Raw genomic sequence first — 24385 nt, forward strand, 5'->3', positions numbered from 1 at the left:
TGCCAACTTCCCACAAGCAAAGTCAATGGGGAAGCCAGCAGCAAGTCACAAGTCGCTCACACTCCCACTACTTTTTTGCCCTTGGTCATTCTGTTTCTCTGTTTAGGTAAGGAAATATCTCTGAAACAATGGCCCAATGGATCACGGGTTGTCTAGTCTCATATATAAAGGAAAGATGTCCTTAATTTAAAATCTGTTTCAAGGCCAGCATCTGTCAATTGTTGTCATAAGTTGTTTTCAAGGGATGAAACTACATGAGGGCTACATTTTAGTGATGACAACAGATGAAAATTCTTTGGCAAATGAACAAAGACAGAGTGCAGCAGATGAACAAAGAAATAAATAGAACATGTGTTTAAAAAATATATCTAATGGCTGATATGTCTTGATTTATGCATGCAGGTATGTTTGTGTATGCATATTTATATGTTATATTTATTTAGTGTATATTTATTTAAATCTTTTAAGAGGACCTCAGTAGGTAGATAATTGGCAGCTAAATAGTTCTAGTTTCCTGGTATCTCCTGTTAAAGGATCTAAGGAGATTCTAGAAAGACTCAGGATAAGGCACCCATTACATAATTTAAAGTATCTTTAGGAATACCTTTATATTACTGAAATATGAAAATAAATATGATATAAAGCATGCTTCAGTTGTTCACATGTTTTAAGAAACAATGTTTGCTGAATAATTAGTAATAATGTAGTTGGTGAAGCAAAACATTATCACAGGCAATGTAAGACTTGCAGAGGAGCAGATTTGCTCAATGAACACAGCAGATCTCTAGAACTAACCCTTTCCAGGTATATTCCTGTTTCCATTTGTGCTACAAATTCCCCTGTAAACCTTAGGACTGGGTGCCCCAGATGTTTCTTTATGTGCAGAGTACTGATGTAGTAGGCAATTTAGTGATTGGGTTCTATAAAGCCATCAGGAGTCAAAGAAGACTTTATCACTGTTACCTTTATGTAGATAATAGGACATGACGACGAGGTCTTGACTTTTGCTTATTTTGATGTCATAAGCAAAGGCCTACCCTGCATTGTTCCATTCATCCATGTTTTCAACCTATGTGTATATTGTGTTTCCAACTTTATCTCCTGTATTCACATTTCATATTCTAATATGCTATCAAATACTGTTTGATTCCATTTCAGTGTGCAGCTACTAAACAGAGACCTTACTTCTAATGTTAATGGCTTTCCATGAACCAGCCAAATGGCTTGCTAATATTATGTTAAAAGGCCATCATGGATAAGTAAAGCAAGTCTGGTTCCATGAATTCCAAGGCTATATCTTCTAATTATCTGAACTGCTTCTTTTTCATTAAATGAGCTCAATCCTATGAACTTTAATGCAGTTAAAATTATTTAAATTGAAGTGGGCTATGACTTGGCAGTTGATATTCTATCTGAAACCCAAGGATAAAAGAGCAATTCCTGAATTTACTGTTCAGAACAATGTCTAGTTTAGTGCTTTTTGTTGCATTTCACTAACTCTAAAAAAAGCTCCCTGTGGGAGACATGCAGAAGGTTCTTTCTCAGAGGTGTTGACATGCTGCATAAAATGAAAGCCTTGCTTCACTTTACACATCTGCTTTTTAACTTGCACTGTGATCTGTGAATAGACTTCTGTATGTTTGCTTTTTGGGGAGGTTTGGAATTGGATTAGGAACCACAAAGGCAATATATAGCATTGTGCAGATATTCTGTTTGCCGAAGCATAGCTCACTCTAGTGATTTTGAATGCCTGTAGTTTGCAGTCTGAATAATGAATTGTATTTCTACCATAGCGTGTTTATCATGCCTTCTGTACCTGCTGGATACATGTTGGTCTCCTCTTCTTGCATCCAGGATGTTGAAGAGCCATAATTTCTGATCCTCATGACACTTAGTGAAATTGCTAAGGAGATTCTGCCACAATCTTCTTGGATCATATGAATTAGTGTCTGGGTCATATTGCTTCAGCTACTCTGTGGCAGTGATTTTCTGTCATTTAAAATAAGGATGCTGTACTCTAAGGGGAAAACACTCAAAGAAATGCTTTCAGAGAAGTTTCTTCACTGTGATTCTGCAGCTGTTGTAGACATTGACACCCAGCTTTGAAGAGTTTTGTGCTTTCTAAAAAAGCTTTAGGCAGGTTTAAAAATTGTTAGAAAGTAGCAATGTAGGTGGGTTAACAATAGCCATTTATTGTTCAGGAGTGGGATATGGAGATTAAATAAAGGTATGGTCTCCTTCATGTCAAGCTTGACTCCTGCTGATTTAATGAAGGCAGCCATGTAATTTTCTTAGCAATAATACAGAAGTGGTATTACTCTTCTAGGATGATGTTTTACTTTCCAGTTTAAGCTAGCTTCCTGAGATGATCTCCCAACCATCTACTAACCAACTCCAATCCTGCTTAGCTTTTTGAGATCAGCCAAGGTTGAACATAGCTTAAGCATCAGAATGTTTAAACATCAAAATGTAATTTTTACCTCCCACCCGCCCTTCTTAATTGCTGTAAGTCAGTTATCTTCTGGAAGTCCTGGAAGTCTACTATTACGTGCTTCCAGAATACATAATAGCAGATAGGTGTGTTTCTTCATAAATGGATGTAATTTTTTTCTTTTTATTATTGTGTTATTATACATAATACTTCAGCCTATTACATAAAGTTTCAACTTAATGCTTTAGCAAATAGCCTTTTCACTAGTGTCTATAAAACACATATAAAAGAATTAAACACTTGCAATGAAATTGCAATGACTATTATTCTTGCTGAGCAAAAGAATGGTTTGGAATGAAAGAGAACAGCTAGGACCAAGGAAACACATAGCTGTCAAGAGGATATTCCCAACATACACCATGAGCCATGAATGTTATATTTAAACCATGGATTTAAATCCATATTTGGCCATGATAGCTGACTATCTTTGAGAACAACCCACTTGAAAATGAAAACAGACAATATTCCTCCACCTCATTTGTACCATGCTGAGTTGGGGAATGATACCAACCTCCAATGAAGGAATGTTGCAGGCCCCAGAACTTTAGAATTCCTAGCAATTAGAAACCCTGTTAAAAGTGTTAAAAGAACACAACAGGTGACAGTGTTCTTGTTTTCCTTTTTGTTTTCAAGCCTTGGTGACCTGCAGCCCTGATGAGTTCCAGTGTGGCGATGGGACCTGTATCCATGGAGCCAAACAGTGCAACGAAGTGCACGATTGCCCTGACAACAGTGATGAAGCTGGCTGTGTTAAGGGTAGATATGATAGGTCTGCTGGCAGTGGGGTGTAGCAGAAAACCCTCTTTAAAAGTTCTTAGATGCTAGGGAGACCTCATTCCCAAAAAGCAAAACCACTGTTCATCTTGCTGGAATATGGAGTATACTGTTTAGCATATTCCAGCAATGAGGCCTCATCAGTTATATATTTTCTACCAACTTTAGCAGGCTTTGTTCTTTGACAAATCCTTTGTCATCCATCACATCTAAATATCCTGCTGCTTAACCATATCTCATTTTTTCTAATTACACTCTTGCGTCATAATGCATCTTCATTTTCATGTACCTAATCTAACTTCATCTGCTTTTCCTTCCTTGCCTGACATAACAGAAGCGACGTGCGAGAGTCCCACCAAATTTCAGTGTAAAAGTGGAGAGTGCATAGAGGAAGTCAAGGTGTGCGATTCACACAGGGACTGCAGGGACTGGTCCGATGAGCCTCTAAAAGCATGTGGTACAGTACCTTCTTATTTCTCTTCTCCCATTTTTAACAATCTCTTCCATGCTCATATGTTTAGGACTATCAGGACAAGAGCATCAACCACTAATGTAATTCTTCTTTAGTTTTTCTGCTTACCTTGTCTTTGTTACTGTTGGATGGGGGAAATGGAACTAGAGTTTGATTTTTAGGATGTTAGGTTTTGCATAGTTCCAAGTGAAGTTCTTCATAATCTTAAATGCAATGAATCCCAGGCTGATTGCAAAAAAGAGATTTGATCACATCACAGAACCGAAAATTCTCAATCTCCAAGTCTCCTGCTGATGCTAATTATACTTTTTGGTGGTTCTTGTAAATTGCAGAGAAAGTTTATCTGCTTAATCAAGGTAGACAATTTCTTTTATCATTTGCCCTTTAAAAATGCATGTTGAAAAATTGACACATAGGTCCAGTTCATGGGTGGAGAAATGGATCAGTGCCTCCTCTGCTCTTGCTCACAGAACTTACATATACGTAGATATTACATTCAGAAGCATCATTTATACAGACCCTCTAAGGGCCATCCAAGGCAGGCATCTATATTAGTAGGCAGTCATACAACCTTAGCTACATGCATTGCCATCAGGGACAGGAAAGCCACCTGCCTCTTGCATCAAGGAAATGGATGGTATTCTCCTTAGTGCTTGAATGGAGCCATGAAAAACACATCATTAGTTGAACTTCCCATCATTGGGTTTTGATTTGACCCAATATGTTCCTAAGGAAGAAAATAATATTTATGAAAAAGCTGCAGGTGATATTTTTCCATTAAAAAAAAACTGTGTAGGCAGCTCCTAGGTCAATAAAACCACTATATCAATACTAATGGTACACTGAGAAAAGTCATGAAAGCATGTCATTTGAGTATACGTAACTTGAAGGCTTATTCTAAAATAGCAGATTCCTAATTGCATAATTAAAAAAGCTTGAACTGAATAATACCAATCAACAGTTTTTTTCTTTTGACATCCTCTTTTTATTGATGTCTGGTCATTAACTGGTACAATGCATTCTTTCATTTGTGAAATATGCAAAAACTCTAGGAGGAGAGAAAATGTAAGATCCCATTCCAGGAAGATTAAATACAGCCATTTTAACCGATGTGAATATAATGGAACTGTTGCACTGATTAATACATTCTTGATCATTTAAAGGATCTAAGTCTGTTCTTTTGGGTCTTTTCTCAGTTTTCCCAGAAAAGGATATACAGTATTTAAGTCTTTTGAATTTTAACACAGGAGCTGTTTATACTGATGGAATTTTATTGCCTGTTAGTTTGTGGCATTTTAGAGGTTCTTATAATTTACTTAGCATCAGTAATGAAGAACTGTATCAAATTATTCCTTGGTTATATTTTATCTGTATTTCTAGTTCTGCTAATGCTGCATGCCTGACTTTTTAGGCTAATTATGAAGTTTACCTTAGGGCTTCCTATGTAACTGGATTTAATATAAAATTATAAGACAGCCAGTTGATTTAGTGGTTAAGGCATCAGGCTAGAAACCAGGAAACTCTGAGTTCTAGTCCTGCCTTAGGCATGAAAACCGGCTGGGTGGCTTTGGACCAGCCACTCTCTCTTAGCCCCCGACATCAGGGTCGGGTGACAAGCCAGTCGCTCAATTCCTGTCACAACCACAAAAATCAACGTTCGGTTGTTCTGAAAAAAAGTGAATCCTGCACCTGTGGGAAAAACGCTAGGAAGGAAAAAAAAGGTTTGCCTTAGTATAGGTGTGGGTAACCTATATACTTTCAGAAGTTGTACAATTCCCATCATCCCTGTCCATTGCCCATTGTGGTTGAAGGTCTCAACATCTTTTGGAAGGATATATTCTTTCAAATGAATCAGTGCTGGACTGAATAAATTTGAACAAACTGAAACTGAATCCAGACATGGCAGATGTTCATAGTTTGTTAGCCTGCCTTTAATAACAAGGATTACTCCTGGGTAACAAGTGGCTGAGGTCTCCCAAAAAACCTTTTATCAGGTTTGGCTGTAACCTTTTTTGAAAGATAGTGACTTTGCATCATATCGTCTGGGCAAACTCTAGATTAAACTACTGCATTGTTGGGCTACCTTTGATAGCATTTCAAAAATTGAACTATTTTTTACATGGGAGACTATTGTGTTAGTACAGGTAGTCCTTGTCTTATGACCATTTGTTTAGCAATCATTTGAAGTTATGACGGCACTGAAAAAAGTGACTAATGTCCAGTCCTCACATTTAAGACCGTCACAGCATCCCCACAGTTACATGATCGTGCTTTGGGTGCTTGGTTGTAGCATCTTACAGTCACATGATCACTATTTGCAACCTTCCCAGCCAGCTTCCAACAAGCAAAGTCAATGGGGAGGCTGGCAATGAAGGTCACAAGTTGTGGTCATGTGATGGCTCACTTAATGACCATGGTGATTTGCTTAACAACTGCGGCCAAAAAAAGATAGTAAAATCAGATGCGGTCACATGATGCCTCACTTAACGACCATACCACTTAACAAGTTTTATGGTCCCTATTGTGGTCATAAGTCGAGGACTACCTGTATCATGAGTCATTACCTGGGTGCCATTTGGTGTGTGAACGAAATTCACTATGGAATGTTTGAACTTAAGTCTTAAATGATCTTAGACAGAGATGCCCAGGCTGGGTGGCCCCAGAGATAGACATGACCTCTCCAAAAGTTGTCACTTAAGTTTTCATTTTTAATCTGAGATAGAGGAAAGCTATGAAGCACATGATGTAGGACTGATCATATTGATTAATTAATATTTAATTAATTTGGTTATTCTGTTTAAATGAAATCCAATTGACTATTTTGTTCCAGCTCCTGACAAATCACTGAAAGGCCAAATGAATCCTTCTGCTTTAGAACCAAAATGCTTTAAAAACTATTTAAATAGTTTCCTGTAAGCCATACTGGATGTTAGGATCCCTATACATAACTTTGCTATGCATGTCTTTTCACTTGATGTAAATATGATATCTTCTAGGAGTGAGGTCTTTTCTATAATGGCATCACATATTTGGAGCCCTCCTCCCTCCCACTACATTGAATTTCTACTTTAAATTTAAATGTAATAGTATATATTGTTGTGGGCCTGTTTTCTGTAGAAAGGCGAAATAAATAGTGTGAGCTCGAAACGGCACTTGTTCAAGGAGTTTGGTGACTGTAGTCCTGAGACAGAGGTGGAGTTCCAATGCTCTCTTTCATACCCCTGTGCAGAAAACCAGGAATCCTTTCCATGTAATATCAGCAGGGGGCAGCAATGGCTGCCCTTGTTGGAATCAGAAGCTAAGCAGAGTCATGCCTGGCTAGTACTTGGATGGGAGATCTTGGGACATTCTAGGAGGTAGACTGGGAAGCCAAATGGCATCCTGGGAAAAGGCAATGGCAAACGACTTCCATTTTGCTACTGAAAAAAAAGGCACAGAAATGTAGTCTTAATTGTTAAGGGAGGCTAACTTTTTCCAGTCTTGCAGTGAAATGTGATAAAAACATATATTTGATAATGAAACCATTTACCTCAGGACAACTGCCTGAAGGCACGCTAATCACAGACTGTTTCTTGGTAGCTATTGCACCTATTGGGGCAATAAATATACATTTCTTTAAAATACAGAGTGATTTGCTGAAGCTAGACTATTTGCTGAAGCTGCATGCCTCTCACTACCAGCCTTTTCACACATACAGTACTCTTGCAGTGCATGACCCTTTCAGCCTCTGGATTACAGTAAAATAGGAAACTTGGTATTCTAAACTGCAGAGAAGAATGACATGACTCTCCTGGAAGGCCTTTAGGCATTGATTTAGTCTGATGAGATACAGTGCCAGGAAATTGGTTTGAAGTAGTTATTCTTCTTTATTGTTGGGTTGTCCTCTATGTGATTATTGTATTTAACTGTAATTTATTACTGTATGCCGCTTAGAGCCCATTGGAATGAGGTGGCATGGAAATGTTATACATATATACATACCAATTAAAATGGAAGATGGTCACAAGAGTTTCAGTCTCATTTGGCTTAATTGGCTTGTGGTGCGTGGTGTAAGCAAGAGTTATGGACAGGATCGGTTTGAATAATAAGCAGTTGCCCAAATGCACCGTCATGTTCTTAGTTCAGCAATAAACTTACTGCTGTTAATATCATTCTGAACTGTGAGCTTCCTGCTCAGAATTGGGGATTTTGCTGCAATCAGATGTGGAAGTTTTTCCAGTGTAGTGTATTCCACCTGTTAATTTTTCCCAGCATCTTTTACCATTAAATGAAATAATCAAAGGAAGTGCACCATCTGCTTTTCTGAAGTGTTACAAATCTGGACTAGTCCTTATACCCCAGAATTCTTAGATATTTAACTGCACAGCGAATCTCACAATAAAAGAAAAACATTTTGTCCCTCACTTTGGGAAGGTTAATTGAAAAGACAAGTGAATTGTTGTTTCAGGAATTGAAATGACTTCCTTCATCCCCTTTGGCAATTTACAGTAGCCAGGATAAAATTGGAGTAGAATTTCAATTTTAGTTTCTGCCATTGGGGTAACAAATGATCTGGACTCTGCTCATACAAATTCTCAGGTGTGTGCAGGATTATTACAGGCAGGGTGTTATTTTACTCAAATGAAATAAATGAAATAGCTTGCAAAGGTTTGGGGGCAGCATTTGGTGTTAGTATTGGTCAGCAATAGGTAGGAGTGGTCCTGGCAAATAGAAGGGGTAGAAATGGAAGCAGTAACAGACTTCATTTATTTGGGCTCCAAGATCACCGCAGACGGAGACTGCAGCCATGAAATTAAAAGACGCTTGCTCCTTGGGAGGAAAGCTATGGCAAGCCTAGATAGCATATTAAAAAGCAGAGACGTCACCTTGCCGACAAAGATCCGCATAGTCAAAGCTATGGTTTTTCCAGTAGTAATGTATGGCTGTGAGAGCTGGACCATAAAAAAGGCCGAGCGCCGAAGAATTGATGCCTTTGAACTGTGGTGCTGGAGAAGACTCTTGAGAGTCCCCTGGACTGCTAGGAGGTCAAACCAGTCAATCTTAAAGGAAATCAACCCTGATTGCTCATTGGAAGGATCGATAATGAAGCTCAAGCTCAGATATTTTGGCCACCTAATGCGAAGAGAGATCTCTTTGGAGAAGACCCTGATGCTGGGAAAGATTGAAGGCAAAAGGAGAAGAGGACGGCAGAGGATGAGATGGTTAGATAGCATCACTGAAGCAATGAGCATGAAACTGAGCAAACTCAGGGAGGCAGTGAAGGACAGGAAGGCCTGGCGCAATATGGTTCATGGGGTCACGAAGAGTCGGACACGACTTAACGACTAAACAACAACAACAACAGGTAGGAGTGGACATGTAGATTCCAGCAGGTCGATTTTTTTTTCTTTTCAGGAAGCATTTTTATAGTTTATAACTGTTAGCATAGTAACAAAGAGCAGGATGGAAGAAAGTCTCAAATGGGTCAGATCTAGGGATAATAGGATCAGGATTTTCTTTACGTTTTTTTTAATGGTGTACTTACAGTACCACTGGGTTCTCGGAAGAGTACAAGCTTCCTTCCCAGCATGATCTGGAATGGCCATTTATTATGCTTTGAAGCATTTACTGTTTATTTACCCATATGGGAATTGTTTGCAGTTCTACTTTTAGTATCTCCTTTTTAAGGAATTCCCACTTACCTTGAACTCCTTTCCTCATTGGCTTCTCCTGCCATAGAAGCTTACTTCTCTGAGTTTATTGAGCTCCACTGTTTTGACCTCAAAGATTCACATACAACTGTACTCAGTTTTGGTTTCCATTAAAATGAAGAATTCTAGTATTACACGGTCACTTGTCCTCAGTGATATTGCTAGTGGCTTTTGCTCAACTAAGTCTTTCCTGTTGGTCAATATCAGGTCAAGGGTAGCTGATCATCTATTTTCTGAAGGAGAAACTCTAAAGTCAGGAATTTCCTGGAGGACACAGTTGGCAAATTTTTTCTTCCAAGAGACGTTGGAATAATTAAACTTTCCAATGGCTTCCTTTTGGGAACTACATATGGCATTTATTATTCACTATCTCATTATCCACAGTCTTCCATTGTTAAATAAAGACCAGACTTTGATATGTGTATAAGAGTTTCTGTATATCACAGTTTTGACCTAGGTCCTTATTACTTTACATATGTGTAGGGAAGCTTTTGCACATGAGTAAACTGTTTTTGAGACTTAGGACATCTGCACAATGTACCTGAATTTGCTCCTATTCGTGCTTCATTGTAGCAAATCTTGCCGGATCAGTTTGATTGTATGGCTTTCTTGTGGCAGTTGGCCACTGTCTTCAGTGTGACTCCCCCAGCATGTGATGAAGGAATATATGTGGCTCATGCTGGTTTTTATGCTCCAAACAACTCTTTCATGACCTCAGTAAAGGGGCCTTTTAATCATGCCACTGGACTGCATGCTATGTGGAGATTATTGCAGCTCTGCACCATCAAAGTGAGTTGTGAGCTTGGAAGAGCAGAGGAGGCAACATGGCCATATGGTACAAGTGAGTCACCAGCTGAACAAATTGGTCCAAAGAAGAAGGCTAGCTCCTCTGGGAAAGCCATGTGGAGCCTCATGATTGGGCTTCTTACCTATGGCTTTTCAAGATCTACCATGACTGAGTGAGAAGGCGGCACAAATGCAGGTACATCGCACAGATGACCATTATGGAAGGAAGAGGGAGGAAATGCTTGAGGGAGGAAGAGGATAACCTTAAGATCCAGAACTTAACCCCCCAAATTCTCCAATGATCTAAGGTTCATTATCTGCAGGTTCAATTTCTGCTGCTTTGGAAAGGAACTGCTGCAAACAACAAAGACCACCTATACGTGCCCAGTGATCTGGTCTCTAAGGGAGCCAGTTGCTTGCTAGATTTGGCCCAACTCATGTCATTTATGATATTCTCCCAGCTATAAACTGCTCAACCATAGTTGTGAGAAACAGTTAAAGAACACCGATGTCACTTGTATACCCTTGTGTGGTTTTAATTATTGTAACTCACTTCAAGCTTATTTGTTACATATAATCCAAGGAACCATCCATAGATTTGCAATTTGCTAATGCAATTCATAATTCAGGAAAAAATGAAAAGGGAAAGAAAATAATTCCATTGCTATTGGCATTAAGATTTACAAACCTTTGATGTTAATATAAGATATAAGATCCATCCATCCTTTGGTTAAAGTTTCATTTCTGGACCTTCCCTTTGCTAATGCCATTATGTACAGTTATTTTGTTTTATGGGCTATTCCTCTTTAAGTTCCACATCTTAAATTGTAAAACAATTGTAAGATGCTTGTTTTGTTGTATATTATTTCAGTTTTCTCTATCCCTGTTTTGAGAGTGTCAGTAAAAAGCAGGTTCTTTATACAGATATCTGTAACTTCTCTCTCCAACCTGATGTCTTCTAGATGTTGAAGGAATATAGTTCTTACAGTTCCCTCCTGTTGGCAGTGCTGGTTCTGAATTCTAGTAATATGAGACTTAATATATCTGGAGGGTATCCAGTTGGAAAAAGCTGGGCCAGAAGCAGTTGCCAATTCTGGATTCTTATTGCTTTCTTATTTTATAGCCTAACCTTTCATATATAGTTCTGATCCATTAGAAGAATATTCTTGCCAAATTATTCTGTTTGCCTGTTTAGGATCTTAAGCATGGGCTTGGGGTTAGAGTAACTATTGGATTATTTTTAGTTAGCTCATTCATTACCTAAAACTTTTATCCTGCTGTTATGTCTATGGAGCAGAAGCAAACAATATAAATGAGCATGTATATTTTAGATAAATATTAAACCAAAGTTCCATGAGGAAGTTGTCAGATCACTGCTTCTTAGAAGAAAAGAGGTTTTCATTACTATTTCTATTCAAATAAACTTTTTAGTGGTTTCTGGGAATAACTGAAAACATTTGATACTTTAAAAACATGTCGATTTTATGGCAGAACTCAGATTTAATCTAAATAATTTCACTCTTCTAGATGTGAATGAATGTGCCCTGAACAATGGTGGTTGCTCCCACATTTGCAGAGACTTGAAGATTGGCTATGAATGTGAATGTCCTCCTGGATACAAGCTTATGGACAAGAAAACATGTGGAGGTAATTTGCACAGAAACAGTAGCCATCAGTGTTTCATTGCAGACACAAATACTTGCAGATGTCCCGTGATCTGATGGTTTAATTATTAATTATTTTAAACTCTCCTTCTAGACATAGATGAATGTGAGAATCCAGATGCATGTAGCCAGATCTGCATTAACTACAAGGGGGACTATAAATGTGAATGTTATGATGGTTATGAGATGGACACCCTGTCTAAAAACTGCAAAGCCATAGGTAAGAAAATGCTCAATTCCATTTTGCGTGGATCTTTAGAAAATCACACAATTCCATCTAAGACTATTTACAAATATCCATCTTCCCTGCCTATAGTAACTCTGTTTTGTCTAGTTTAAGCCTCAGCTAGTTCATCCCCATCCATCTCCAAAATTCCACAGCTTCCTGGCCCGAATATCATCTGCATTTTGACACTTGAGCCCAACCTTCTGGATAACTTCTCCCATTTTCATGTAGATGTTAGAAGCACAGGGGACAAGATGGAACTTTGCAGCACTGCTTCATTTCTCTGCAGTGGAAAAAAAATCTTCCAACATCATTTTCTGATATCATTTTTTTCAACTGTCTTTTGCTATAATCTTTTTTCATTTTTGAATTAACTAAATACAAAAAAGAAAGGAAAAGAAGACACAAAATTATAAAAGAAGACAAAAAACTAAAATTTTCTGATATAGTTGTCCAGAAAGGACTAGACTAATAATAACATTGTGCCTTCTGTGCCCAATCCAGAATGATATCATAATTTTTTCCAAAAGCCAGAGGAACTCATGAGGTTTCACTCCCCCCCACACACACACACCCCTGTTCCCTAACATGTGAACCACCAAGGCAAAACAAAACTCTGTATGTACCTCTCAGTGCTGCAGACAATATACAATATGCCTTCACAATAAACCCTGCTTTTTTATCTTACCGCTCTTTATAAAATGCCAGGATGGAGAGAGCAGGGAAAGAAACGAGTAGGATTGGGACTGGTAGACCTAGCTTCTAATCAGAGAGTATGATTCATTTAAGGTTCTTCAATCATAGCATCTTTGGCAAAGGATATTATATTAGCCTTTGCCTGCAAATGTCTTTTAATTTTGCTTGAAAAAAAAAAGAGGTTATGGGTATTTTCTTCTTCATCTGTCTAATATAGGACAGGGCTTATACCATCATAAGGGCCAAATATCCCTCCAAATGGAATCTAATTCTCTCATAAACAATAACATCCTTATACAAACTTATTTTTTTTCTTTTAAAAAATCAGTATTTTAAGGAGCATAGGTCCTTAGGCATTTCATGCTAGTGGTCTGTTCTCCAAAATACTAACGTGGATGTATACTCCTAATTATTGTTTTTTTCTTTCATAAAAAGTTATGGAGGGAGATGAAACTCAGAGTGTTATAGCATTAGGATTCTAAGCTATAAAAATGTATGGTGTTAAACATACATTTATATCCCCCAAAAATATACCGACCTCCCGCCATTTAAAGACAAATGTATTTGGAAAAAGCTATATGTAAAGGTAAAGGAAAAATAATTGTTTTATCTCAGGAATGTTTCCCAAAAAGAGATACTAATCAGATTAAATTAAACAAAATTTGATGCACAATATTCAGAAGATAAACCATACCTACTTCAGCTGTGAATGATATTACAGGTAGTCCTTGGATTATGACCACTTGTTCAGCGACTGTTCAAAGTTACACTGATACTGAACGAGGGGGATTTATGACCGGTCCTTGGAGTTTCTGCCATTACAGCATCCCCATGGTCATGTGATCGTGATCCAAGTACTCGGTACCTAGCTCACGATTACAACGTTGCAGTGAGCCACAGTCACATGATTAAAAATTCCAACGCTCCCTGTCAGCTTCCCACAAGCAAAGTCAATGAGGAAGTCAAAAGTCACTCCCGGTCCTGCCACTTTTTTGCCCACCTGAGCTCCATAGTGCCTGTTCATGCCACCTCCCACCCTGCATGGCACCCGTGCACTCACCCACTAACCTGCTTGCCTGGGACTCCTACCTCTTCCCGCTTAATGACCCGCAGTCCTGGGGTTATGACAGCAACCTGGACTGCCGGGATTGCCATTGCTAAGCAATGCGGTCACATGATATCACGCTTTGCAACTGCATTGCTTAGTGACAGAAATCCCAATCCCAATATCCATAACTGAAGTTATAAATTTTTTCCATCATTGTTTATAGATTGGGCACAGTTTATTCAGCATCTTTTATTTGATTCTTCCAAATCTTACGGAGGTGCTTTATGGTCTTTGCTAGTCTGCTTGAGCCCCCTTCACTCCTAATCATTAAAAATATCCCTAATAAACTTTCTGCATATTTAGATAAATTTAGAAGGTTTGGGGAAGGAGTGAAAACTACTGATTATCAATGGCCAACATGACTAATTCCAGGATAATTGTTTGTTGGATACAGAAACCCTTGTACATTTACTTCTGATAGAAATGACCACACCCACGCTGAGTTAAAAGATCTGAAAGGAACATCCATGCTTGTTCACTTGAACATTAACTGAAGCTCCCATATGAGCATAAACCCCGACAGAATAAAATCCCAACTCTTGAACATGAACGGGGCATATTCAAGAGAGTATCTACAGAAATTCACTTCAAATCAGAATGTCAGGAAAACAGAGGGCAAGATGGGTACACGCATCTCTAAATTCCTTGTACATGTTGTTGATTCATCTTGCTTTTATCAAGTACTTGAGATGGGATATGATATCTGCAGTATAAGAGTCTTTACTTACCATATGGCTTGATTCCACCTTACATTCAGAGCTTCTGTAATTATTTGTAGTATATATAGGCACAGGCAGACCTGTATATATTTCTAAATGGAAAGAGCACCTCCATATCATTTCTTAAATAGTTGGTGGGTGGGAGGGATGATATAGCATAATAATGGCAGTCCCCAGACAAAAAATGAATGCACCATTTGCTTTCATACTGCTAGTTGAACAGGCCAGAAATATGCTAGAGTTGGTAGTGCAGATGAGCAAGTAATTAGAATTTGTTAGACCAGGTCCTGATTTGTTGGCCTCCTTGTTTAGCTGCTCTTGTCTTGCACCTCTCTGGATTGGTTAGAGTTGTGATTGGCAATGCAGAACCAAGGGTTGCCTGGGCATACACCAGCACATGCACAATTTTGCTCCCCCTCCGAGGGGGAGGGAGGGAAGCCCTAGGCCTTAAAACTGCCAGGCTGCTGCGTAGTTATTTCCCACCCCTTCTCTGCACGAATGGGATTAGCCTCCAAATTCATTCTCTTCCTTGCAGCAACAGTGAGAGGGTGCATGTCTATGGATGCATATGGGTATGTGGAGAAGCAAGGGAGGTATGTGCATGTATGTATCCTTGTGTGTTTCTGTGTATGGATGTGGGGAGAGATTGTATATGCATATGTATGTGCTCATCTGCACACATTCATATTGGCAGATTTGACTTCTCAAAGGTATGTCATGGCACCCTCAGCCCTCACCCATTGCCTACTCCTGTGTTAGAAGCTTGGATGGGTCAGTAAACAAACCAAGAATAAGCCAAGAAGTCAAAACAAACTATGTTTCTGCATTTACACATCATGCTAAGCCACAGTTGCAGTCAGTAAGCTAACAATAAATCATGCTTTTACATTGGGATTTACTGCTATGAAACAGATTGGCTTGTTCATTGATCCCATTCACACATGCTAAGCCAAGACCAGCCAAACCATGATTGGTGTAAACACAGCCATTTTTTTTCTAGATTTTCCATAGCCATAAAAAGTGTAATTTGCAGAAAAGGGGTGTATTTTCCATGGTCGTATATTTGTATTTTTATACGCTGATTTATTTAAAAAATGTACATGTGTTTTGAATATCCTCAGCCTTCCACCTCTCCAGCGTGCAGTTGTGGGAGTGACTCCTCTGTTTGCCTGATGAGGAAGAAATAATGTGTAAATTACTAGTCAGTTAGAGCAGTGTGCCCAGGAAGTGCTGATCAGGACGGCAGCCACTGCCAATCCTTTTTATTCTGATAGTAGTCTGAGATTTTCCAAAGCTGGCTTTTTTAAAGCTGTGCTATACCCTGCTTATAAAGCTATGATTTGCGGATTCCTTGGCAGGAAAGAGCCCATACCTTGTTTTCACAAACCGCCATGAAGTACGCAAGATTGACCTGGTGAAAAAGGACTACTCTCGCATCATCCCCATGCTGAAGAATGTGGTTGCTTTGGATGTGGAAGTGGCAACAAACAGGATATACTGGTGTGATTTATTCTACAGGAAGATATACAGGTGCGGGGTATCTCTGACTGCCCAATTCACCCTACATCTTTCTAGCAAATCAAACTCAGGTCTATCACCACTTAGTGGCATGAGAACTGTACTTTGAAAATGTGCATCTTTGGAGTCTACTGCCCTGATGCATGCGCCAAAACAATATCTGATTATGCAGTGGACTAGCCTTGACTTTGTGCAGCAAAGCTGACTCCCTCTCCGGCCTAAGATCTAAATTGCTATTGCCCCCTGCTGTGTTGTCAGGAATTGTTCATTCTGGTTTTGGATAACTGTCCAAGATAAGTCTCCTGGGAGCCAAATACTAGGAAGGGTGATTCCAAAGGTCAGCAACTTATTACAGAGGAAGTGAAGGTTTTACTTTGTCTTTTAAAGTCATGACCTGTTGATTGCAATCAAACAGCTAGTTAGGAATGCAGTTAGATTCATCGACCCTTGAAAAAGGAAAGCAAGCAGAGAATGAGAGAGAGATTACTTTGGTAAGCTTCTTTGAGCCTTGCAAAATGGAGAAAAATAGGACCTGTTCATTAATATCTGAACATTATTTAATATGGCACTTCTCCTACAGCTTGCTGATAGCAAAATTTGTCAAGCTTAAAATTTGAGCTGTTATTTTCTTCATCATTGCTAACTGTGACAGTTTTGTCTTGAGACTTTGAGCTCTGGTAGGTAGTTATTTAAAAAATAAGAATAATCAGGGCCAGTTTGCTGGCTTGTGTGAAACTGAAGTGGAAGGGAAAAGGTCTGTCCCTGGCTTGTTTCATGGGCAAGAAAAGGGGAGAGGAGAGTTAGTTGGAAACATCTGTGTTAGCTGGAAACACAAATGCTCACCAGTGGAAAGAGAGCACTTGCAGTGAGGAGCTTTGTCCATCTCTGTTCTAAGTGCAATACTTACTGGCTTTTTAAAATCCATTTTAGAGCTAGGAAATTGTGTCTTAATCTCTTCCTGCAAATCAGTGTGACCTTGGTTTGCACATCATTATATTTAGAGTTCCCACTCAGGGCATAATGGGAAAGAGTGGATTAGAAGTACTTCATTAAGCTGAATGACCATACCAGCAAAACATTCATTCTTGTTTCAGTTAACAGCATATTAAACCATGATAGCTGCATCCAAACTGAGCGCTCTTGCACTAATTCGCATAGAAAAAGTCATTGTCTTTGTTAGGAAGAGAAGGGCGCCACCTACTGCATTCTCTGAAACGCCAAATACTGAAAGGATTGGGACTAGTGAAAAGTACAAGGGATTGTGCTGTTTATAGCTGGGAGCAGTGTTAAACCACTTATGAGCCAAAAGGGAATCAGGCACTGATTAAATGGAAGCCAGTCACAGCCAAATAAGCAAAAGATCAGATTGTCCCAAAGGAATACACACAGAAGATTCAAAACAAGCCACGGTCACAGAAAGCAAATATGGTGACTCTCTCAGGCAACATCTAGTACAGCATAGAACTGCAGTTGCTGGCAGCATGACTTAAATGCCATAGGGGCATGGGACCAGGCGTGTCCACAGCAAGCCAAGCTTTTGTCAAACTAATGAAACTTGTGTTGTGTGACATCATGTCACAAGGACAAAAGGGGAAGAGTTTCCATTAGAATGCACATTTCATCACTGTCCCTTCTTATCCCCCCCCCTCCCAATGAACATTTCTGGTAGGGACCAAGGTATTTATTAGCTGAAACTGTGGGAGCTCCTTATTTTGCTCACAATATCTTGCCTGTTGCATTTTCATTCCTCAATGTTCTCAAGCACCTTGAGGAGAAGGGCAGGAATATCCCAGCAGTGCCTCCACATCCAACTAATTCCTTTTCAGAAATACGGTCACCCTTTCTGTCTGCTAGCTGTGAGTCTGCCAAGTGATCTGGACCCTGGCCTTGCATTTACTCCACTTTCTCCTCATTGAAGGATTATTCTGTTATGAATATCACAGGGATAAAGTTTACATTCTTTTCCAATTGCCCTATAAAAAAATTAATTTAGGATGCACCATTGGTATACAGGGAATCAATTCAATTGAATTTTGTTGTACCTAGTTCTGAGGGAACATTCTTCAAATCACACTACTTAGCTGGTTGATCCACAAACCAAAATTGCTTTCTGCTGATCTCCTGTAAAGCAATTTTATTGCTTTGCAATATGTAAATGTACAAAATATACATAATATAAATAAATATAAATATTTATATTTATTATATAAAAATATATAAATAAGTAAATAAATGTACAAAATATGTAAATGTACAAAAATGTAGGGCCAGTTTGTCTAGTGGTTAAGGCACCAGGCTAATGAGCAGGAGTTCTAGTCCCGCCATAGGCATGAAAGCCGGCTGGGTGACTTTGGGCCAGCCCCTCTCTCTCAGCCCAACTCACCTCCCAGGGTGGTTGTTGTGGGGAAAATAGGAGGAGGAAGGAGTAATCAGGTATGTTCGCTTGAGTTATGTATAAAAATAGTAAAGGCAGGATAGAAAATCTAAAGAAAAAAGCAGCCATTCCAAGGTTGTAAACAGGACCTTTACAATCCAATAGAAGGATGATTCTGGATTACTTCGGATCTGAACTTTATGTGGCCTACTGTTTCTCTGGCAAATAGGGGAATTAGTTTTTTCACACAGCAGGGACAATGGTTGACCACCCAAAGAAGGTATTTTACTGAACTAGTTTACTGTTCAGTTTACTGAACTGAGCAAGATACGATAATCAAATGTATAAGATACATTTGTCTTAGATGTACAGTGTCTGATACTTATCACTCAGTCTGGGTTGTATTTGCTCCTATAATTCTAACTTTTGACAGTAAAGAACAGTAGGGACAGGTCCAGAAATACATAAAAGTCAATGTGTAGAATGAGCTTGTTTCATGGAATTGTATTGTTGGAAGGCAGTATGCAGGCAGTGAACCTAAATTAAAACATCCCTGATAGATGGCTGTTCAGGCCATGCTTAAACTGGGGAGTCCATCACCTCTTTAGGTTATTAGTTCTGTTGCCCAACTGCTCTTGTCATTAACTTGTTGTAGCATTCAATTGGAATTTGCCTTCTTGTAACTTAATTCCATTATTTCACATCTTGCAATCTGAAACAACAGAGTCCTGGCCTTTTTCTGTGTGGCAGGTATAGGAAAAATCCTATTGCAGTCCTTCTCACTCTTCCCCTTCTCAAGGCTAAATTTATCCTCTTTATAGGACTTAGTTTGTAACCCCTTAATCATCTTGTTGCCCTTCTTTGAACCTTGTTCAGGTTCTCGGAATCCTTCCTAAAGTTTGATGCCCGGAACTGGATACCATACTTGAGATGGGGGTCTGACCAAACCAAAATTGAATGGAATGATTATTTCTCATGATTTGGAAACTATAATTCTATTTTGTCACCTATAATTTCATTTGCCTGCTTTGTGGCCATATCACGCTGCTAACTCATATTCACTTAGCAATCAACTATAATTTGAGGGTCTTTTTCACAAGTACTATTGCCAAGCCATGTAATTCCCATCCTACACCTATGCATTTGCATGACATAAGTTCTGTTCACAAATTCTTCCTTGTGTGAGTAACAATTGTGTGTTGGGGAGAGCAGAGTCTGATTAGCCCAGCCCTACACAGTACCCCCTTTTGTTATCCTATTCTTGCAAATATCTAAATAAGACAGTTAGGTCCTGTAGACTACCTACCTACATTACTTTGAACCTGACTGGAAGTCTTCACGCATAGAACAGACTTTGCACTGCAGAAGTTTCTGCGATGTGTCAGCAGTGGACATCAAGATCTACAAAGGAAACAGTAGTGGCATGGCATTCTCTTGTTCCCTCAACCGTTGTAAAAAGGCAACAATTGAATTGCACTGCCAAATTTGGTTTTGCTTATTGCAAAGTTCAGAATGGGAATATGAGTATGCAGAGCTCTCTTGCAGAAAATTAAAGTAGCAGTTTTATACCTTCTTTGCCCCTCATTTTGTTTGCTTTTCGTCCTTGTGAGGGTATCCTTCCTTATATCGCCATCCCCCTTTTGCCCTTTGCAGAGTTACATTGATAATTTGGGTCTCCTCTCTGTAGTGCCTACATAGATAAGGCCAGTGATGCAACTGAGCAGATGGTTCTGATAGACAGCCAGCTACACTCCCCGGAAGGTTTGGCAATGGATTGGGTTCACAAGAACATCTACTGGACGGATTCAGGAAACAAGACCATTTCTGTAGCCACAGCTGATGGGAGTAAAAAGAGGACACTTTTCAGTACTAACTTAAGTGAACCTAGAGCAATTGCAGTGGATCCCATACGGGGGTAGGTATGAAAGAATACTCTGCCATGTATTACTGACTATATTGTTCTTGATTCTTACAGTTCCCACACTGTAGCAATCAACATAATCAAAGTTTGTTTTATGGACAGTACATTAGCAATCAAAGTTTTTGTATGTGGTAAGCTGAGATTTTAAAGTAACAATACCAGTGAAATGCATATCATCTATTCTACTGCATATTTATATGTTCCTACTGCATCAGATGTGCTTTTGTGCGTCCTTTCTATTTCTAATTTCAGAATTCAAATTGGGCTATTCCAGTCTGATTGTGATGGAACTGCAAAAAAATAATAAAAACACTGTATAATATGGATATTTGTTCTTGGGTATATTTATTCCAACTCAGTCTAGCCTCACACAGATGCAATGCTAGATTGTGACGTTGGGCAGTCACTGTAGATTTCCTGCTTCCGCAATAACCAAGGCATTGGAATTCATAAGAACCACCTGATGGATGGTCTTTCCTCATAAAAGTTAAATACAATATTATTTTTTACAGAATCCAATCTTGGTATATCCCTGTTCATTGAATCCACAATGGCTTCAGACAGCATTGTACCTTTAAATCTGAAGGTACTTTAAGGAAAACCAATTTTTCATGTAGCACAGAGCCTTCTACCATCTCCTCTATCTATTCTTTCCTGTAGATATATGTATTGGTCTGACTGGGGAGACATAGCAAAAATTGAGAAATCTGGCTTGAATGGTATGGATCGCCAAGTGCTTGTGACAGAAAACATTGAATGGCCCAATGGAATCACACTGGGTATGTTGCAAAACTGGAACCAGATTATTTTAAATTTTTGAAAATTTGAATACTATAAATAAAGGAAGTCTGTTTATGTTGAGTTTGACCATTGATTGATTCAGCTTCATATTGTCTACACCGATTGGTAGCAATTCATCAGAGCCCTACACAGTATTGCCTAAATTTGAACCTGGCTCCTTTTGCATACAAGAGAGGTACTGTTCTACAGCACAGTGCCCCTTCCTACAATCTCATTTTTTAAATTCTAAGCTGCTTCTTTTTTTAACTGAAAAACAAGATTTATTTCTGTGATTGTGATGAGAAAGGGGTGAGAGAGAGAAAGATACAATCTCTGCCATTTTTCAGTGAAAATTACTTCCCTACTATTTGCCCTCTTATAGATGAAATGATGCAGGCCTCCCTGCTTTGAAAGAGGAAGACAGCTTTTGGGAAAGGGTGAGGAGAAAAATATACTGCCTTATCCTCTTTTCCTGCATAAATTGACACTCCCTACCAATGAAGGGGGAAGAGGGGTTCATACTGACAAAATCAGCATTCCAATGCAAGCCCTCCCCTTTAATACATGCATCATGACACACTGAGTTGTCACACGCCACAATGCTTATACTTTCATTATCATCCCGGAGTTACTGGGAATCAGGCCATGTACTGTATAAATGTTAATAAGAACAACAGCAAGATCCTACGAATCCTGCTACCGCTTCCATTTTCAGTTAAAAAAAAGAGATTATTCAGTCATCTGTTGTTTGATGCATCATGTTTTTGGAACCAGATCTGCAAATAAGGTAGCATAATGTTAGTCATGTGCCTTATCTTCTCAAATTAACTATACAAAGATCCTCTAATTCTACAAGTTGATGTAATTATTTTAAAAAACCCAACTGCTAGTATTAGTGTTAATGGAGAATTCAAATGGTTGGGCTATTAAAGTGGCTTCTCAGATATCTTCTTCATGCATTTATGAATGAAGGATCTCTGCAGTGACCCTGAATTTGTGCTGGAAACAAGCAGAGAAAGTATTCTCTCTGGAAAGGAAAAGCTCACTTTGTGATTGCTCCTGTGGTAGCTTACATTACATAGTCTGGATTTCTCCCTATTGTGATCATATTGGAAAAAAAAAATTATCTGTCATTCTTAACTAACATTCCTTTCCTCTTCTCCCTGAGTTATTTACATAAAATGACTTACATAAGTTTTCCAAGATTCTAAAGCAGTGAGATAATAGCATAAATGTGTACAAGTGGACAAAGGCAAATCACATAGATATAATCCTACCTTGATATGTTTGCTCTTCAGATTTGCTGAATCAGCGTCTCTACTGGGTTGATTCCAAGTTGCACTTGCTTTCAAGTATAGATTTCAACGGGAGCAACAGGAAAGTTCTCATCTCTTCTGTGGACAACCTGAGTCACCCATTTGGACTGGCTGTGTTTGAGGTATAAAAACCAGGAGTCAGGACTAATCAGGCAGACAGTGAGCTAAGTAAGGGTAGTTACAAGAGGTGGACATAGTATTTCAAATTTGGCTAGATTTTTTTTTAATTCAAGAAGTATAGACATTAGTTGGGCCATGTAGTCGGTCATGCTTACAATGTGTGGAAAGAGCAGAGTGTAATAAAGAATGAGCCCACATCTAAACTAAAGGGGAAAATTAGGAAGAAGACTGATCATACAAGACTGGTTTTGCAGAATTTGGTTCAAAATGCATTTGGTTCAGCAAAAACTTTCTTAGCACTAGAGATCACTTTCCTTCCTTTTTTTTCTGAGTAGTAGAGCATTCCTGCTTTTCTGACTAGTATTTGGCCTAGTCAGAAATTACATCTGAAACATTTTCTTACATGGACAGAAATAGAAATACTGTATGTATTTTTTTAAAAAAAAGAATGGCTGCATTTGTCAGTTAAGTTCTGGTAAAGATTGGAATTTTGTAAATTAAATTATAACTCATCCTGATTGCAACATCTGGTTTTCTTGTTTTCGTTTCCAAATTTTAATTTCAGCTTTTAGAACATTCTTCTTATTTTTTATTTATTATAATTATAATTTAATATAAGAAAAAAGCAAAATAAATAATACAGGTACAGATTTAAAAGAATATAGAAAATATAGTAAGAAAGGGGGAAAAACAGTATAAATGATAAAATACAGGTGGATAACCAACAAATTACAAATAATCAGCAGATTTAAAATATCATACGGCTAATATATTCTAATACACTGCTATCAACAGAGTGCTATAAAATATTTTGTACCCGATTTCTAATCAAGTCACATCTCTGTTGAACTGTAAAAATATTTGGTTAACACAACTGAAATCATTAAGAGGAAGAAGAAAAACTATGAATAATAAACCATACATTGAAAGAATACTATAAATAATGTGTAGACTATATGTCAGATTAAGATATAAACTCTGTAACCCAAATGTAGTATGTGGCACAATTTCTGGAAGAACTGTAATCTAGAAATGGTTTCCAAATGTCCCTAATTGTACATCAGATTTACTTTTTAGATATGAAATTATTCTAGAAATTGAAGCATATTTCTACATTTTAATTAACTATTCTTCTTCCATAGATGGGATCAGAGATCTTTTCCAATAAAAAGCATATTGGGATGCCCTTCGAACAGTCACTCACGCCCTTATTATCTCCCAGATAGACTACTGCAATGCGCTCTACATGGGGCTACCCTTGAAGAGTATCCGGAAGCTACAGCTGGTCCAGAATGCAGCCACACGGGCTATTGTTGGAGCCCCAAGGAGGGCCCATGTAACACCTCTGCTCCGCGAGCTGCATTGAGTGCCAGTTTGCTTCCAGGCCCAATTCAAGGTGTTGTTATCACCTTTAAAGCCCTACATGGCATAGGTCCAGGTTATCTAAGGGACCGCCTCTCCCCTATGACTTCAACCCGTCCCACCCGATCACACAGAGAGGGCATGCTTCGGACCCCCTCGGTGAAAGAACTTCGACTGGCGGGGTCCAGAAGGCGGGCCTTCTTTGTGGTAGCCCCCACTCTTTGGAATATTCTGCCCCCAGAGGTGCGATTGGCCCCCACACTCCTGGCCTTCCATAAGGCTTTGAAGACCTGGTTCTGCCACCTGGCCTGGGGTGGGGTGGGAATACCTCAAGCAGGGGGATGGCTAGCCCCATAGAGGCCTTCTGC

The 24385-nt window shown here is 38.9% G+C and overlaps 1 protein-coding gene across 1 annotated transcript in view; it reads left to right on the plus strand.

Moving 5' to 3' along the window:
* LRP8 (LDL receptor related protein 8) overlaps positions 1–24385 on the plus strand; it is a 226515-nt gene that overhangs the window by 192686 nt on the left and 9444 nt on the right. The window contains 8 exon segments of the mRNA XM_088153848.1: positions 3125–3247; positions 3600–3722; positions 11741–11860; positions 11972–12097; positions 15985–16156; positions 20206–20433; positions 21100–21218; positions 22518–22657. Coding sequence (XP_088009974.1) covers positions 3125–3247; positions 3600–3722; positions 11741–11860; positions 11972–12097; positions 15985–16156; positions 20206–20433; positions 21100–21218; positions 22518–22657 — 1151 coding nt within the window.

Source organism: Python bivittatus, unplaced genomic scaffold (genome assembly GCF_059951505.1).
Source record: "Python bivittatus isolate LINGU-HERP-01145 unplaced genomic scaffold, Pbiv_v1 ctg000700_np1212, whole genome shotgun sequence".
NCBI classification, from domain to species: Eukaryota; Metazoa; Chordata; class Lepidosauria; order Squamata; family Pythonidae; genus Python; species Python bivittatus.